This window comes from Rhamphochromis sp. 'chilingali' (assembly GCF_963969265.1).
Source record: "Rhamphochromis sp. 'chilingali' genome assembly, chromosome: 9".
Lineage (NCBI taxonomy): Eukaryota > Metazoa > Chordata > Actinopteri > Cichliformes > Cichlidae > Rhamphochromis > Rhamphochromis sp. 'chilingali'.
In genome coordinates this window covers 18,247,294-18,266,545 of record NC_137936.1, presented here as the reverse complement: position 1 = coordinate 18,266,545, position 19,252 = coordinate 18,247,294, and the positions used below count along the sequence as shown (strand labels likewise).

At 39.4% G+C, this 19,252-nt stretch overlaps 2 protein-coding genes across 2 annotated transcripts; one reads left to right on the top strand and one right to left on the bottom strand.

The window, feature by feature from the left end:
- Nucleotides 1–1,544: 1,544 nt before the first annotated feature.
- Nucleotides 1,545–8,704, top strand: prkag1 (protein kinase, AMP-activated, gamma 1 non-catalytic subunit). The gene is made up of 13 exons (XM_080891187.1): nt 1,545–1,691; nt 2,737–2,788; nt 2,869–2,969; nt 3,051–3,132; nt 3,231–3,289; nt 3,455–3,500; nt 3,588–3,642; nt 4,857–4,983; nt 5,176–5,341; nt 5,440–5,477; nt 5,635–5,781; nt 6,792–6,891; nt 6,998–8,704. The coding sequence occupies exons 1-12, from the start codon at nt 1,683–1,685 to the stop codon at nt 6,888–6,890; spliced, it is 981 nt and encodes a 326-aa protein (XP_080747313.1). The 5' UTR covers nt 1,545–1,682; the 3' UTR covers nt 6,891; nt 6,998–8,704.
- A 132-nt stretch (nt 8,705–8,836) lies between these two features.
- Nucleotides 8,837–18,698, bottom strand: LOC308402891 (activin receptor type-1B-like). The gene is made up of 9 exons (XM_080892026.1): nt 18,559–18,698; nt 15,989–16,234; nt 15,223–15,474; nt 14,884–15,114; nt 14,538–14,705; nt 12,729–12,885; nt 12,480–12,604; nt 12,224–12,354; nt 8,837–11,117 (listed from the first exon to the last, which is right to left on the bottom strand). Exons 1-9 carry the CDS (start codon nt 18,623–18,625, stop codon nt 10,992–10,994), a joined length of 1,503 nt encoding a protein of 500 aa, XP_080748152.1. The 5' UTR covers nt 18,626–18,698; the 3' UTR covers nt 8,837–10,991.
- Between the last annotated feature and the right edge of the window lie 554 nt (nt 18,699–19,252).

Here is a 19,252-nt window from a genome sequence, read left to right as displayed (position 1 = left end):
GAAAACTGTCACTAATGAAGAAACATCAGTGGCTGTCCTAGCTTCATTCAGCAAGAGCCCACAGCGTAGCACTTGTCGCATGTCGCTGGAGAGTGGCATTAGTCAAACATCCTTCGGCGGATATTAGCTACTCACAAATGGCACCCTTACAAACTCCAGCTGCTGCAGCATCTCAACAAGGATGACCCAGATCGGCACACAGAATTTGCAGAATGGGCAAAACAAAAAATTGGAACAGGACCCTCAGTTCATGCAGAAGATTTTGTTCAGTGATGAGGCAAACTTTTATGTGAACGGTGAAGTTAACAAACAAAACCACCGCTATTGGTCTGACACTAACCCACATTGGATGGATCCCTCCAAGACTGTTGGAACAACAAAAGTGATGGTTTGGTATATGGGGTACAACGATAGTGGGTCCATTCTTCATCCATGGAAACCTCAAGGCCACTGGATATTTGAAATTGCTACATGATGATGTGTTTCCCTCTTTATGCACTGAAGCTGGCACGTTCCCTGAGTTTTTCCAGAAGATGGCGCACCACCACATTATGGGTGCCAGGTCCGAGCATTCCTAGATGAACAGTTTCCTGGAAAGTGGATTGGTCGTCGTGGGCCAGTTGAATGGCCCCCAAGGTCTCCCGATCTGACCCCCTTAGACTTTTATCTTTGGGGTCATCTGAAGGCAATTGTCTATAGTGTGAAGATACGAGATGTACAGCACCTGAAACTACGGATACTGGATGAAACCAAGCACACCATTGTTTTTCTTGTGACATTACCAATAAGTCTGATGTGTCACATGGCCCTCTTCCTATTGAAAAAAAAACAAAAGTTGTATCCAAGATGGCCGACTTCTAAATGGCCACCATGGTCACCACCCATCTTGAGGAGTTTGCCCCCTCACATATACTAATGTGCCACAAACAGGACTTTAATATCACCAACCATTCCCGTTTTATTACAGTGTATCCATATAAATGGCCCATCCTGTACGTGTGTGTGTGTGTGAGAGAGAGATGCTTGTGACGTGTATAGTCTACTTTCTTCTTTTATTATATAGTATTATTGTTATATGTTAGAGGTTATGCTGCTTCTAATTATTCTGCTCTGAAACTGAAACTGAGAAGACTCACATATTTTCTCAGCCAGTTTTTTCAATATTTACCAATGTCCCCAATTTCCCATCTTCATCCTGCTCAATAGTGGCTGAGTCCCACATATTACTGTATATACCTGAATATACCTTACCAACCAAAACCTTTTTTTATTTTTTTGAAGTTGTCTGAGCCAAAAAGCACTAGAGAAGATTTTCTTAAGCGTTAACTTTTTTTTGTTCAACCAACTTTACGTAGCATCTGAATGCAAGAGTTCCAAGACAACAGAGTAACTCTAAATAGTTGGGGAATTTTTCAGTTTTCCTTAAAAGTAATATTCCATAGGACTCCTAAACGCTTTTTTATTTACACAATAATAAAACAAACTACAAATTCTTTACTCCTGAGCGCTACCTGCTTCAGAGCTAAAATGACATCCCTGGAGTGCGGCAATATTACGGCAATTACGGCAGAGACAACACAACCATTCATGCTGATCGTTGTTAGTTAGTTAGCGGAAGACCTTCGAGGTTTGGAGAGCTGCACACGAAACCGGCTACAGAGAAGCGAATCAGCGAATGGAACATGGAGTGTGTAAGTTAGTAGCTTGCATATACAGAGAGGTTTTCCACCCAGCTTTCTCACGTTTAAACCAAATGAACTTACCCGACTTTTTGAAGCATGCTAACGGTACAAGCTAGCTAGCGAGCAAATTCTTGGTGGAGTGGTCGTTGGGGCCAACCCGCTTATTATTGCGCTTAGTCAGTTGTCAGGAAAACGGATATAATTATCAGTCCCGGTACCTGTCACAATTACCAGTCAAATGTAACAATACGCGACATAATGACGCAGCTTAAGAGCCTTAGCGTAAATAGAAAGTCACCTCGACAGGCTCAGTAATGTCAACTGACTGACAGGCTAGGTAATACTCCGCTAACCTTTCTGTTATAGTATTTATTTATTTATTTATTTTCCAAAGTTTCGTTACTTGTCAGTGTAACCGAGTCTTTTTGGACACCTAGAAATCACAAAATTATCTCACTAATTACAGAGGATCTTATTTGACTGCAAAGTTATACTGTTTGATGTTTAGCCAGCTGCTTAAGTGCAGTCTATGGCTCGGTGTTAAAGTACAGTTACCCACGTCTCAGAGTCAAGTCATAAACAATGAAACTGTTCACATTTTCGTGGTTTTCATGACTCCTCTGGAAACAGCTGACCTGTCAGCGACACTTCCAGTGAATACATGTTTATCAGAGGACTCATTGGGCTGTACTTCTCACGGTCTTTAAACTTTTTTCCGACATCAGCTACGATAAACTTCTTTAAAACAAACAATAAACTTCAGATCTGACTTTGCCGTGCATGTCAAAAACAGACATTCCCACATCTTACCCAATATATCAGGTTGCGAAACTTTACATAAACACAACCATTTTTCTAGAAATAACCACTTCTAGAAATATCAGGTTATTTCTAGAAATGCTTTGTATGGATGTATCTCTTTTGTGCCCCAAAAATTGTAAATATTAAAATGTATAAAATAAAGTGTTGTAGCGTCAGAGCAATATTGGTGTGATATAATAGAACGCAACCAAAAAATATTACTTCATTTGGTGATATAAACGTTATCTTTCAGATTCCAGTAACTATTGATGATCTTGAGAGCAAGAAGGACCCAGTCATTGAAGGTAAGGGGCTTGCAACACAGTCTGTCATGCTGGGAAAGTTATTTTTAGAAAATAGTGACAGCTGATTCTCATTCCTGTAGATCCAGAACACAATGTGTACACCAGGTTTATGAAGTCCCATCGTTGTTATGACCTTGTGCCCACCAGCTCCAAATTAGTTGTGTTTGATACATCACTTCAGGTAAAACAAAAGCCCTAAATTAAATACATATATTTTTCATGATCTAGTATAGCTTTAATCTGTTGTGCAATTCATCCTCAGGTGAAAAAGGCCTTTTTTGCTCTTGTTTCTAACGGGGTGCGAGCTGCGCCTTTATGGGATAGCAAGAAGCAGTGTTTCGTTGGTAAGAGTAACTTTCATTTGGCTCTGTTGCACTAAAAGTAAAAAAAAAAAAAAAAAAAAGAAGTTTAATAATAATGGACTCCTGTTTCTGCTCTGCAGGTATGCTAACCATCACAGACTTCATTAACATTCTTCATCGCTATTACAAATCTCCATTGGTAAGATGTAGACACTGAATAGATGTAACCAATTAAATCTCAAACTTAAACTCCATCCATGGTTGTTTTAGTTATGTATATTTTACCTTATTTTTGGTCAAACATGCACTTTCTCTTCGTTTCTGCATTACTTGATCCCTCCATTCACTTATTGTAAATTTTCAGGTTCAGATATATGAGTTGGAAGAGCACAAAATTGAAACCTGGAGAGGTGAAAATCCTTTATTAATATGTAACATAATGTACTTGTAATATCTTAAAGGGAAAATTCATATTTGTCTTTTCTTATTTCCAATAGAGGTGTATCTTCAAGACTCTTTCAAGCCCCTGGTTAGCATATCTCCTAATGCAAGGTAAGTAACAGAATGTGCTATTTTAAGTTTGTGAATGCTTATTTGCACTATAATATTAAACTCTGAAAAGTCCCTTTGGATGTTAGTTTGTTGACCAGAATCACTTTGCATAGATATACTATTGAGAAGGAAAGGCTAGAGTATACAACCTCGATTCCCCCAAACCTTCCTGTGTTGATCCTGTGTTGAAATCTAAATAAAAACGAATGAAATGCGTGTTTGCCAAACATGGCAAACCCACCCACAATAATTTTGAATTCGATGTCAACAACGCATCTCAAATGTTGGGACATGGCCATATTTAGCTATGTGTAGCGTCCTTTTTTTTTTTTTTTTTTGAAAAAGTGTGTCTTTTCTTCTTTGTATTCACATTTTGCACAAATAATCATATAAACACAACACTCGCATACAAATCAAATAACTAAAAAATAAAGTAACCCCTCCACCCCCCTTCACCCCCCAAAAAACCGACAACAACAAAAAATAGGGCAAGTGGTGATGGGCTGAGATTCACAATAAAACACATGATTGGCGGTTTAAAGGGCTATATAACACCATTGTTGCATCATTGCCTCTCATTTTCACAACAGTTTGGAAACAGAGGAGACAAGCTGCTGGACTTTTAGAAGAGGAATGTTGTCTCATTCTTGTCTGATATTGGATTCTAGCTGTTCGGCAGTCATGGACGATCTTTGTTATATTTTTCATCTCTCGATGCTCCAGATGTTTTCAGTGTTTTCTGCTTTAAGCTTCAGTGTGTTGTGTGTTCAGGGATTTTCTTCTGCATACTTTGGTTGGTATGCAGAAAGTGTTTGTTTGAGTTACTCTTACCTTCCTATCAGCTTGAGGCAGTCTGGCCATTCTCCTCTGACCTCTGGCATCACCGAGGCATTTTTCACCTTTTTAGTGTTGTGGTTTTTTTTTTGGTTTTTTTTTAATTATTAAAAAACCCTAGATATGTCTGTGCAGGAAAATCCCATTAGATAACCAGTTTCTGAAATGCTAACAAACATGCAGTGTTCAGAGTAAAATCTGTCTACATGCATTGAGCTGCTGCCATGTGATTGGCTGACTAGATAATTGCATTAATGAGCAGCTGAACAGGTGTAACTAATAAAGTTGCTCATCAATGTGTCTCTTCATAATATTTTATTCAGTCGTTTTCTGTCTCATTTAGCAGACTAAATAACTTTAACTAACTTTCTGTGTTACAGTTTGTACGATGCTGTGTCATCTCTGCTGAAGAACAAGATTCACAGATTGCCTGTAATTGACCCGCTGACGGGGAACACGCTCTATATTCTCACACACAAGAGGATTCTCAAGTTCTTGAAGCTTTTTGTAAGTCCCCCGGGGCTCCTCACCTCCTCACCACACTGCAGCTGCATTAAGTACTTTAAATCATCTGCCATCTTCATTTTTGTTTTGAATAGAGAAGAGTCTGCAGTTAAGTAGTCTGGGAATATCTCATTTCCTTAACTAAAACACCCACAGTTTTTATTCAGTTATCTAAAATGCTTGTTATGTTTTCAGATAGCAGAGATGCCAAAACCCTCGTTCTTGAGGCAAACTTTAGAAGAACTGAATATCGGGACTTTCAAGAACATAGCAGTGGTCCGTGCAGACACACCGCTCTACACAGCTCTGGGTATTTTTGTTGAGCAGAGAGTGTCAGCGCTCCCTGTTGTTGATGACAAAGGTATGAGGACTGACTGAAATGATGCCCCTGTTGGTTTTCCATTAACCATCTCAGAAATCTTGAATTTTATGCTCCATTGTGCTGTGTCTGTCTCGCAGGTCGAGTGGTGGACATTTACTCAAAATTTGATGTTATAGTAAGTTATAAGCACTCACTGCATGCTGTTTAGGTGTCTCACCACCATCTGACAGGGCACATTGTGCTGTCTGTGACACCATAAATGCACTTTTATGATGACAGTAAATCATGAACAATGCATTAGAAGCATCATATAAGAGCATGTCTTTTTACAGAATCTAGCAGCAGAGAAGACGTACAACAACCTGGATGTGACGGTGACCAAAGCCTTGCAGCATCGCTCACAGTACTTTGAAGGAGTGCTGACATGCAACAGGCATGACACCCTCGAGGCCATTATCAACAGACTGGTGGAGGCTGAGGTGAGAAGAGGATGTACACATTATTTGTTCACATTATCTACTGCATGTGTCAATCATCCACTATTTAAGATCCTTATCATGCATAATCTGAGTAGCAGATTTTGAGCTTTAACTTTCAGTGTTTTGTCACTGCAGCTGTAGGAAAAATTAAATATTCATTAAAAGGGGACTTATTATGCCTTTCATTATGTTCTCTTTCCATCTATATAATATAAAAGTTTAAAATATTGAGGTCAGTTTAGGTAAAAGTATTCTCTCATGCTCTGTTTCAGAGTCCCCCCCCCCATTGTTAGGTCTGTATGATTTCAGTGAGAGGTGATATCCCTGTGATGGTCATTGTAGGAACACAGCTCTGCCTGTGACTATAGAAGCCTCACCCACCTGCTGTTCAAACATTCTGTTTGAGAGGTGCAGCAAATCAGGAGAAGGCTGGCTAAAGAGAGGGTGGCCTTAAAGGGAAAGATGCTAAAGCTGTTTGTTTCAGGCAGAGGAGAAATTCAGAGGCTGTATCAAGGCTCACTATGAGATGAATGAGGATTAGGATTATAATCAGTATTACCACATGTCTAATTAGCATATTACTACATTGTTTCAAAAAGAGGATAAACCGAGGGTTTGCAGCAAGGCCATGTAGATGGACAAAATAGGTATTGTTAAATTTGTGATTTATTCCAAACTACTCAGTTAAAGAACTAAGTATACATTAAAAAAAATCAGCACCATAATAAATAATAGCACACCCCCGTTTGCCTCACAGCAAGAACATCCTGCATTTGAATCCATGCCGGGGCCTTTTTGTGTGGTATTTGTGTGCACACCTCTTGTCATAATTGTTTCAAAACATAATTTGAAATCATATTAAAAAAAAACAACTCTTTGTTACTTCTGCTATCAAAGCTGCTGTCTGTGTACAGTTTGTCTTACACCAGTTTCTCTCCACGTTCCTTATGTAAAAATGGTACCTTGCTGAGATAAGTGTAACACCAACGATGTTCTTGTGTTCCCTGCAGGTGCACAGGCTGGTGGTAGTGGATGAGCACGAGGTGGTGAAGGGAATCGTCTCCCTTTCGGATATCCTCCAAGCCTTAGTGCTTACAGATAGAGAATAGAGTACGTACACTTCTGTACTGAAGCCTACCTATTTTTTATTTTTTTTATATAAGGGGGATTCACTGAACATAAACTTGAAGTGATTATTTGATTTTTCTGCCTACAGGGACAAATTGGAAAAGTTACTCAAAAAATGAAAGGCTGCACATTTTAAAGGTGACACCAGAGCATAGGAGAGGAGATAACCAAGCCTGTAAGAGGGGAATTATGACAGCAAATGGAAGTTCTATCAATAATTTTTGTTTGTTTTGTTTTTTTTGTAATTTACCCATGAATAATTCTATTTGTCTACAGAAACCAAAATATTGTGAATTTTAAACTATATAAAATATTTTTTTGGTTCTACAGCTTATACAGAACCTCCTGTAAATTGAGCCAAATTTTGAGTCACTGGAAAACCAAGAAAGATGCAGAAGCACAAGAATCCTCTGGAGGGGAGCTGTAGCTGCTCAGGAATACCCAGCAACATATAGGACATTTAGACATTTCCAATAATAAAATAGTCTGTAACCTCACAGGAAAACTGATTTTCCTGTTTTGCCTTTTGCTGGCATCACTTTTCTTCTGATCTAAAGCTGAAATCTACACAGATAAAGCCTGTCAATAGGGTGATTTTGAACTGTGCAGCTTGGATTGATCAGCACTCTCTTAACACATCAGAGCCTTTTCTGAGCCTTGTTCTCTGATTAAGTAAGTAGTAGTATGATGTTATTGATATTACTCCTCATTCAGTTAACTTGATTATATAAATGCTGGTAAAATAAATACATACATACATACAAACTACCATATTCAATTTGAACCACTTCACCCTTCCAATGTGCAAAGACTTATTGAGTAGTTACCTCCACCAAGGTTTTGTGACCCGTTCCCCTTTACTTGATATATAAAACTGGGGCCAACATAAAAATCACTGACCTTTCAAATTCATTTGGTTTAAAAAAAAAAATTATCTGGATGAAAGCTTTGGTGGAGGTGTGCAGCCTTAGACTGCCCTTTCTACTCGAGTATCAGCATGATGCAGTGGATACAGCCACTCAGTACCTTTCAGTTAAGAATGAACCATTATTTGGCCTGATAAGTTTCCCCCAAAACACCTGAATGAGGTTTCTGTAAAGAATCCAAGGCCTCAGAGTTCAATCTGTTGTGTAGCCAGACAGCCACGAAGCAAACCTGGAAGAGCACTTAGAGTGAAGTCTAAAATGAATTTGCTGTTGAAGACAACCATTAACTGTGCTGTATCCTCTTTGAGTGCTTGTCTCCGGATATTTATAGGTGTTATATTTTGCCATTTTAGTGTGTTGTCTTATAACTGCATGTGTAATGGATTCTATACTTTACTCAAGAGACCCCCCCCCCCCCCCCACACACACACACACACACACACACACACACCCCGGTGTCATTATTAGTCGTAAAGGGATCTGCTTATGGCTTCAGTGCTCCAAAATCTCATTCTGTTAAAAAAACAGTCCTACTTTGTTAATTTGACCATTACTTTCAGTTATTCTACTTTTGTTTTCTTTGTTCTGTGTTGTGTTGATGTGATTTATTTACTGTGTCAGAACATCGGCTGTTATAGGTTTATGTAGTTTTTATGGGTTTTTTTGCGTTTAGAGGACTGACTTTATCAAAATCACTACATACCAGCGTTTTCTATTTTCTAAATAAGATAAAGTGAGGAACATGTCACACTTCCTGTTTTAGGATATGTGAAATGGATTGTGTACAACTATGTAACTGCACAGTTTTTGTACTAATCTACAGTGATATTATAATTTAAACAATGAGCAATAAAGGTTCTTTAAGAGTGCTTGTATTTATTCTAACTTTTTCAGTGGCTAATTTCTCACATGAATACAATCCTCGACCCCCTTTGAGTATAAAAATATTTCTTTGAGTGGGGAGGGTGACGAAAATGAAATAGGACACCACATAGGAAAATGACTGAATTTATTACATTTGTGTTGAATGTTACATGATAATTGTCCTGAAGGATTTTTTTTAAGTAGAATAATTTCAATAACATAAACAGAGTTTTACAACATGTAATATAATACCTATATATATATATATATATATATTTTTTTGTTATTTGTTTTGTTTTGACTCTCACTCCAGCGTTCCTTCAAAGGGATACAGACACCGAAGTATTAAAAACACTGAACGCAATATTCACTTTTAAGTTGTAAGGCAAACAAAGTATAAATATGCTTCACATTCAGTAGAGCTCCCCGGTCTTTTTAAAAAAAAACAACACAGGTTGGAAAAAAAATGTGAGCTAACACGAAGGCATTTCAGCAGTATTTAGTTTCAACACTTCTTTCTCCCAGAGATTAAAGAAAAGCAAAATTATCTTTACAATTTTCAGTCAGAAAGGTAGGTCATCTGACTGGCATGATTTGTGTAAACATTCTCGTTTTCAGTGGCGTGATTTTAAACACTGGAGGCCGTGGCCGGAGATGATTCTGAGAAAAGGTTGGTGTTAATGCAGCGAGGTCAGTAGTAGTGCACAATTGGTCTGTCAGACTTCACATGAATACATGCAAACAGTACCTGCAGAATCTGCATACAGCTCAAGACAGAAAGTGCACATTTTTCCTGAATACATAAAAAAAAATGCAGTGATTTCTGACAATGTTAAGAGTGAAGTGATATACATAAGGCAAAATATGCACATTAAGGAGGTATAGCATGATGGGGGTACGGGGGCACAGAAAGAAATATGAACTTAACTTATACTGCTTGGCAGTAATAAAGTACTATAAGCAGGTCACCTGACAACTACAATGATGTTACTTCACAGGTCACAAAGTAATTTGGTAAATATTTGTCTTTACAAAAAAAAAAAAAAAAAAAAGGCTAAAAAAGTCATCTAAAAACACACTCAGACCTAAACTGAAGTATCACCTTAAAAGGCTAGTGTATGTGCAGTGCAGTAAATATACTTGATCAGGAGGAAAGTGCCCTGGGGGGAAAAAAAAACCTCTGACATGCTGTAAGAGTATAAAATATGAGCTTAAACATGGATTCTGGACTGCACTGAAGGGGCAGTGTAATATCTGAATGTTGTGTATACAAGCTTATCTGAGGTTATGCATTCATAACAGGAGACTATGATACTAACATACAACACATGGATCTGCATGCATCTTGTATTTTACGTGAGTGGTCTGAAGCTAATGAAGATCAAAGTCAGCAGTAGCTGCTGCTCTTCATCCTAGTGATGTTTAATAATTCCTAAATATGTACTTTTCTAAATGTGAACAGACTAAAATCAGGTGAATTATTTGTGCTAAAGGATTTCTAAGCAATGCAATATGTCAGGAATCAGGAAATGTAAATATTACTCACAGCTTATCTGTTCCTATTAGCAATCATTTCAATCTCATAACAAACTCACAAAGGAGTCCCCCACAGTCTTTTTTCTATTTGTTTCTGCACTGTGTTCAGACTCTGAGAGAATGAAACAGTAAAAACTGTGCAGGCCTCATTTCTCCTGGGCTGAAGGGTACCAGGAGTCCTGATCTCTATGACACTGGTATCAATAAAATCTTCCTTTGAATGCTGCAGGTATGGCAGGAATTAACCTACACAGATAGCCCACAAGCTCCCGCACAGTGTTCAATTACTGATATAACAGAATCAGTATAAATGAGTTAATGCTCTTCTGCTAAAACAAAACAAGCAAATGCTGTTTACTAACTAATAATTACTGTCAACACACTTTGAAACAATAAAACACCAGCAACTGATTTTTAAAATGTAACTTGGTTAAGTACATGTGCTGTTAATGACTGCATACACAAGAAATTCAGGAAACTGTTAGTGCAGCGTACAGGGTGAGGAAAGAGGGCGAGGTTTGGCAGCGGGAGCTAAGGATGAGACAGGGAAGGTGTTCCTGTATGTTTTGGCTGGGTAAAGCGAGGTAGGGTTTGTCAGAAATAAAGTGGTTTCAAACCTGACAGAAGTGTCTGTGCGGTAAAATTTTACAAAGTGCCACTCTTCATTGTGCCATCTCTTTAGAAGGCCCGACCCCTTCCTCTCAGTCTGGATGGAGGGGCCGGGTCCTCTTCAGTGCTCTGCTGTCTCACACATGCTCAGATTTTAATGTCCTCCTGAATGCTGAGCTGGGACAGCGTCTTTTTTATGCGCAAGGCCGTCAGGCGTGCAGCTCCGTTAGCATACCAACACTCCCTCATGATTTTACCCATGATCCGCAAGGCCTGATAAGCACAAGGAAAACACCAGTAAGGCTTAAGAGCTTGTATTGCAATATAAATAATGGTGGTGATGACACAAAGTAGTTCAGACACTCTATGAACAGCATTTGAGTGCTACTTTATACTGAAGAATACAAGTATCAGATTACCCTAATTCATTCACATAAAACACTAATAAGAATCAAAACAATGTAGAAAAGCAGTTTTAATAATAACCCGGTTTATTTCATTCTGGGTCTTATTTTTGTAGTTTGGGCTATCAGATTCAGCATGAATGCAGATCACCAATGATCTGTACACATTACGGAAAAGGCAACACGGAAATATATATAACAAACTGAAACAAAAACATAAGATCATTGTGAAAAATATCATTTAAACTTAAAAAGTTTTCATGATTGGCTTAAAAAAAAATCTCAACAAATGTGGATTTTTTGGGAACTGTGATCAAGATTTGCAATGTATGCAAACAAAAATACCAGAGTGCCTCCACACGTTCTGCTTAGCCATGCAAACCCATGCCACGAAGCCCCTAATGCACAGTTTTTCTGCTGAAGAGCTCTTGGTGACCCTGCTCTGTAACTCTACATGGTCTGCCACTCTGCGGCTGAGCTGCTGTAGTTCCTAAATGCATCCACTTTGCTATGATACCACTTACAGTTGATTTCATGAATTGACTGTTAGCATCCTGTTACAGTACCACACTGGAATTTAGTGAGCTCTCTTTACCTCTTTCACAAATGTGTGTATTTAAAGATAAAGAGGTGTGGCCTCAGTCTAACAAACTAAAGTAATCATTGCTCTCTGGTGGGGGAAACTATGCTTTATCACGCTACACATGGAGCTGCACAGAAATTACTAAAAGACTCACAAACTAGTGAATCTTGGAAATGAATGAACTCTATTATGTGTTGTCCTAGCTGTAACAAAGCCAACAGTGTAGTTCAGAAACACCACAAGCAAAGAACCTAAGTGGAGGTTACACTGTTAGTTTAAGATGATGAATGCAATGTTATAATTAGAAATATAAATAAAGGCCCAAACTGCAAAAGTAAGATCTTTCTGATGTAAGTGCAGATTTTAGTTCGATTTGAACTTAATTTTCATACCTCGTAATTCTGCCACCAATTTGGAATATTGGGTCGAAGCTTTTGGTCACACACCACTTTTCTCATCTCCTCTATGGACGGGTCAGACGGTACCAGATCATAGTAGGGCAGCTGGTATTCTTGATGGATACCTGATAACACAGAATAGTGTGAGGTCAGATCAGTGCCGTCTCTGGCATATCCAACGAGAGGAAAAAAATAACAACAACAAACAAGGCAGTTCAAGTATCCGAAGAGAAAACAAAGAGAGTCCAACCTCCACTGTTACAGCGGCGTGCAATTTCCCAGTAGACCAGGCCTAAAGCGTAGATGTCAGCACATTTGAATGATTCGAAGTGTCTTGTGTTTATGGTCTCATCGAGAACCTCTGGGGCCATGTACCTGGGGAACATAAACACAGTCCTGGTTTGTGCTGGCGTAAAGGATAAAGGGATATTCTGGGAAAGATGTCAGAAGATATCTGTGAGAAACGATGGTCAGCGTTAAGTCAGCAGATGAGAAAGACCTGTTGGTTCCCACTCTCTGATTGGGCGCGATGTCGATCGTATCCGTGGCAGAGTCGTGACGGACAGCCAAGCCCAGGTCGGCAATGGCACAGGTGCAGTTCTTCTTCACCAGGATGTTCTTGGACTTCAAGTCTCTATGGGAGATGCCTGGCTTTCCTATCATGACATGAAGGAAAACAGTCACTTGTTAATACTTTCTTCTGCATCTAATTGTTTTGTCAACATGAAAATAGAGCCTGTTCGTGCAAGTACCATTTTTTTAAACTTTCATTTACTACAAGTTAGAATTACTCCTCCACTTTTGCAACAATTTATGATCAAGCAGACTCAACAGAGAAAAATGTTCAAAGATAAGTATAGGTGAGACCAAGCCTTAAAAAAATGGAACATAAATCACTGAAAAGCAGCTGTTTTGTAACTTAACACGGCTTACACGCCCATTCAACAAAAAAAAACATTGTTCTTTGATTAACCAAAATATGCAAAACATTACAAAATATCACAGTCGCCTTTGTCAGTGCACAATCTCTGTGAGTAACATTTAAATATCAGGTTGTGACATAGTCTGTTGACTCAAGCCAGTTACGTCAGAGTCTTGCAAAAAACGGAAAAGTCCAGCTGTCAACGCCCGATGCCTTTTTCCTGTCTGTGGCTGGGGGAGGCAAAGTTAAAACTACTGTGGAAGTGATAAAAGGTGTTGATCAAAGCACTTTTTGATAACGCAGATATGCACAGAGTGTAAGGGAGGTGCACACAAGCAATGCTTAAATTCACTGGCTTATGAAACTGAATTACAGCATACCAGTTTAAACATAAGTCAGAAAACTGATGTTCTGAACTGCCAGTCGTTTCTACATGAATACATTTACCAGACAAATTATTAGGTACACCTTCCTAGTCCTGGGTTGGCCCTTTTACTTTCAGAACTTCCTTAATTCTTTGTGTGACAGATTCAACAAGGTGCAGTAAAACACTCCTCAGAAATGTTTGTCCATACTGATATGACAGATCACATGATCACACAGTTGCTGCACATTCATGAAATTAATCTCCTGTTTTTCTATTGTGCAATTTTGTTGAGCCAGTGTGTAATGTGGCCTCAGTTTCCTGCTTTAATGTTTGATGCGTTGTGCATTGAAAGTTGCACACATTGGCTGTAATACATGATTATTTGAATTACTTTTTCCTTCCTATTAGCTGAGAGCAGTCTGGCCATTCTCCTCGGTCCTCCAGCATCAACCAGACATTTTCTTCCAAATGTCTTGCTCACTGTATTGTTTCTCTTTTTTCACACCATTCTCTGTAAACTATAGAGATGTTTGTGTGGGAAATCCCCAGCAGGTCAGCAGTTTCTGAAATACTCAGACCAGCCCATCTGACCATGCCATGTTAAAAGACTTTGAACTTCAGCATGTCTACATGCCTAAATGCATGCAGTCGAGCCATGTAATTGGCTGATTAGATATGGAGATATGGAACACCTGAACAGGTTTGCCTGGCTGGTGAGTATAAATGAGAAAGTAAACTTGACCTGCCTCTGTGTTACTGCGTCATTACTGTGACTGTGGCTGTACAGGAAAGAGACTCTTTATCTAAAACAATACTATCAGGGAGGTGTCTTGATCATCTTATGACAAAGACTCCAAACACAGCCACAATACAGAAGAACAAGGAAGGCTATTTACTCAAGGCAGAAGTTTACATGTAGTACCTGAAACATACGTAAAAAACTGCATATTTACTGAAAGTGTAATCTAGGACACATAAATAGAATTAACATGATTACACAATAGAATAACAAACACTACCTTGCGTTCCAAGAATCTCCATGTGCAGATGTGCGAGGCCGTTCGCAGCTGATAGTGCCAGTTTGATCGTTTCCTCGGTAGTGACGGAGTAGCGGTTTAGGTAGTCAAACAGAGAGCCGTACTCGTGGTAATCTGAAACCAACCACAGCTGAGTCCACGTCCCGTTGTCTAAGGGAGAGACATATAAATGAAGATACTCGAGAAATGATCATTTTACTTTAGGATAACTAGTTATTATACAGCACAGTGAAACAAAAATGCATAATAAGGTCTTGTAAACTGCTGAAAAGATGAACTGTGTTTCTTTGACTAAATAAATTAAATATTGCATATAACTGGGTTGCACCTTTGTTGTCAGCAGCTATAAAGCCCAAGATGTTTTCATGGCGAAGCATGATCGTCTGGTAGATTTCAGCCTCACGGAACCAGGAGCGCTCTTCCCTGGATGAGAAAATCTTCACAGCCACGTCGCCACCCCTCCAGCGTCCTCGCCACACCTCCCCGAAACGCCCCTTACCAATGATCTCCTGCAGGACGATTGTTCTGGCTACAGTCCGCTGGACAAAGAGAGGGAGACCTGCCCAGAAAAAAAAATGACAATAGAAAAAGATTACTAGATACCAGCTGATGAAGATCCACAACATGACTGTCAGGCTGCAGTTCCACCACCAAACTGCGTACTGACCAGAGCCTGAACCAGACGTGGATAGATTGCAAAGGAGATCCTCCAGGGATCTGTCTTTGGCCAGGTAGAGATGGTCACAGGACGGATCCTCCACCTCCAGCCTTTGCCTGTGGTTGTAGCCCCTCCGGTGATAATGATATATGAACGCACCCACCAACAGTAGCAGACACAGCAGGAACAGCGGCCCTGCGATCACAGCAACCAGTTCCACGAGCCTCCATGTCCCACCCGGGCCGTAGCCTCCCCCGATTTCTGATGGAGTCACAATGGAATGGAAGAAAAAGCATCACAAAAATATTGAATTAGAGTAATTGCAAATTAATCCTGTAAAGGCTCATTTTCTTTAAAATATCCAAATTATTCTGTTTTGTTTGGTAAACAGCCAAAACTTCAGTGAACTCATCCGCACAGCTGGGAAAAATATACACACTATATTTTAACTCCAAGACACCAGAATAATTAAACCTCTGTAGAGACGCATGTGAGTAAATGAGTTGCATTCATTGCAACTACAAAGTCTTTTAAGACAGTCAAGAAATACAATAAGGCTATATGCAAACAGCTGACTAGAACCTGTCCCCCTACTTCCCACAGCTTTGATTTAAATTTTACTGGTGATTCCCAATGTGGAATATTATGTGGATTTCTTTTGGAGGGATCACTGAACAGGCAGGACATTTAACACTATGTAATTTTAATTTAGCACAGCAGACTTTCACAGACATTGGTGATATAAACAGTACAGGTAACTAAATGTGAATCTCACCAGTGGGTACTCTGAGGTCAATGCTGTTGCAGTAGTCGGTGTAGCAGCACTGCGTGTATAGGTAGCCTTCTACACCGAGGCAGTAGATCGGTTTTCCAGGGGGCACGAGATCTTCCTGTGGGATACAGCCGCGGCTGTGCTGCTGTTTTCCATTGCTGAAGATGGTGGAAGCCGTGCAGGCCCCATCGGTCTCACACTGGAAGTCAGACTTCTTACACAGAGGAGTGGTGCAGTTACACCACAGAGCTGAAGAGACATAGCAAAACATTTGCAAGACCATTAGCTTGCATGAAGTCAAGCGAACTGTGACCCGCTGGCACAAAACTGTTTAAGTACTGAAGAGTTAGAGAGAATTTTACAGCTCCTATAATACACAGCAGGGGGCAGCAACAGCCTGAAGACTTACCGCTGTGTCCCAAAACCTCACACAAATATGTGAGGATTGTAGGCTGGTTTTAGCATGTCAGGAGACATTAAAACACCTCAAAGGAGGTACTGTGCCCTGTAAATAAGCACACTCTTCTCCTAAAATACATTGCATGATGGAAATGTGCTTTGAGAGGGTGGTGAGGCAGCTTCAGGAAAATCTCAGAAACATACATACTACTTTAAATCATTCAAAAAAGGTCTGTTTTTCACCTTTTTAAAGCTGCAGTTTGATTGAAAGCACATGTTACTGTGTGGTTATATTTCCTGTGAGCTTAAAGTGATGAAGATTTTGATGATTTGGTACATGTAGTACACCTGTGAAGAACTGATATTGGTATTGGTAATTTGGCATACAGCTTTACTATCTACTACAACTTATAAAGCCATAAATAAAGCCTAAATATTTTTAAATGATCAGCTTTGCTGTTTAACATGCAGCTATTTCCCTTTTTGGCTTCTTACTGATTTGTGGGGGGATCTGTTTAAGGCTACTTCCTGCCAAGGATGGCGAACCAAAATATACCGCATAACTAAATATCTCAATGCAAAGTGCTAAAAATATGAAGTAGAGGAAGTGTTAAAAGTGCAGTCATTGCATTAGGTGCAGGAGAGTGTTTTTTCTTTTCTTTTTTTTAATAACTCGCTTAGTATAATTAGGCAACCAAGAGACTGGGTTCCTCTGAAATGGAGTAATGCTATTTAGGCAAGAATGGGATGTGGCATTCCAGTTATTCTCAAAGAGCTGCCAGGGAATTCTCAGTGGGAAAATGACCTTTCAACAGCCCGTGTGCCGGATGGGATTGATAAAAACAACAACAACAAGAAAGCCACACATCCAGGAGATAAAGGGGGAAATATAATGGGCTACGTATTTTGTAGTGCTGACTCACACGATGCCCACACATACTGGACGCAAGAAATAGAAGAACCACAGAAGAAAAAAGGAAGATAAACGCTGACTAAACATGAAACAAGACTGACATTTCAGATTTTCCAAAGCTAGAAATGTCACAATTTTAATATACATTGTTGTGTTTGAAACCACAAAGATGTCAAGCGGCACAAAGCTACCGTGTCTGACAAAAAAATTAAATAAAATAGAAATGCAAAAGCAAAGATGGCTACCTATAAAACTTTTCAAGTGGGTAAAGTAATTTACAATGGAAGCATGCTACTTTGCTTTTTTCAGTGACACAAGCCTTCATAATCAGCACAGGAATTTGGCAGGCTGAGCCACCGACTTTGTTCACTTTAATTTTCCTGTTTTCAACCACACTGAAAGCTTTCAACAAGTTAAAGAAAAAACAAGAAAAAAATGTCCGCCAAGTTTTTGGAACTATTTTCTAATGTAATAACATCAATAACTAGCATTAGTTTGCTGTCTAGAGCATTTCAATATACTAAAAACTAATAAATTAAAAATAAACTTTTGCAGAAACACAATATGTGAGGGAAAATATATTATGAACATCAGACTTCATCGTGAAGCAGCATTTTCAGATGAATGCACAAAGCAGACATGCCCCATGTGACCATCTCATCTAAGGACAATTAAATGCCAGTTGGGCTATATCATATTATGATACACATCATCAATAGCGCCATATAAAGTAATTGCAAAATCGCTCCCATGATCATGATTTAATCCCTACTGTCCAGCATTACTCCAATAGGCTATAATGCACACATTACTACCTTTGTAGCTAGAAGATTAGCAGAGTTTCATCAACGCATCACTCCTACCCACGAGTAATTTCATTAAATCGATTCTGCATCAACACTTTAAGCCATTTTTTCAAAGGTGCCTGATACCTGGATGCTTTTAAAGGACGCATACAGGAACTGGTGTTTAAGGTAGCTCTCAGTATAAACAGACTGCTACCTGAGCTCCTATTTTACCTGCTGTATCAGACTCACCTAACAAACCTCGACGTGGACGAGATAACATAGATAGACAGATAACATAACATGATTTATAAACATGCAGTGAAAGGCTCCCCGTATCGACAGCAGGAGGTTTGACCTGTTTTTTTCTGGTTAATGATGGTTAGTTTAGCGGTAGCTAGCAGCTAACTTCGCGGAGCGTCGGCTCCACAGCGGTAGCGACAGTCCTCAGACAAAACAAACAGTAAGTTACTCACCCTGGCAGGCTGTGTATAGGACAGTGTGAACAACCAGGACAGCGAGTGACATCCGTAGGTCAGCCATAATCAATGCATTCCAGGTTCATCGCATTAACACGTTGTTAACCAAGGATCTGGTGAGCCGTCATGTAGACAGTGAGACAGCGCAAGTAGTGTAGAGGCTCCACCAGCAGCAGGCAGTGACACACGCAGACAGCGAGGAGGTAACATCTATCTATCTATAGATTAACTATAGATAGATGTTTAATGGAGACACGCAGACTGCGCAGTTACATCCTGTGCCTTCAATACTCTGGTACAATATTTATAAATTGCTATATTTACAAATTGGTTGATATAAAATTACTAACCACTGTGCTTTTAAGACCCAACAAATCTACTAATAGATCTTCACTGTCCTTTATTTATTCATTTATTTTTATAATTTCAAACAGCTGAAATCCATCTACAGTAATGTCAAAAAGGAAGTTTTCACTGGACTCTATGAAGTCCTGCATAAAGAGCCACCTTTAGCAGCAATGATTTGACCCAGTCTTTTGCAGTCTTTTGCATTAGGACTTTATCAGTCTTTCACATCTTAACAGCCCACTCTTCTTTCAAGCAATGCCTCATTTTATTGAGGTTTGCAGGCATTCATCTATGGTTCCACCACAATATTTAAGTCAGGTTAAGGTCCGAACTTTGACTGAGT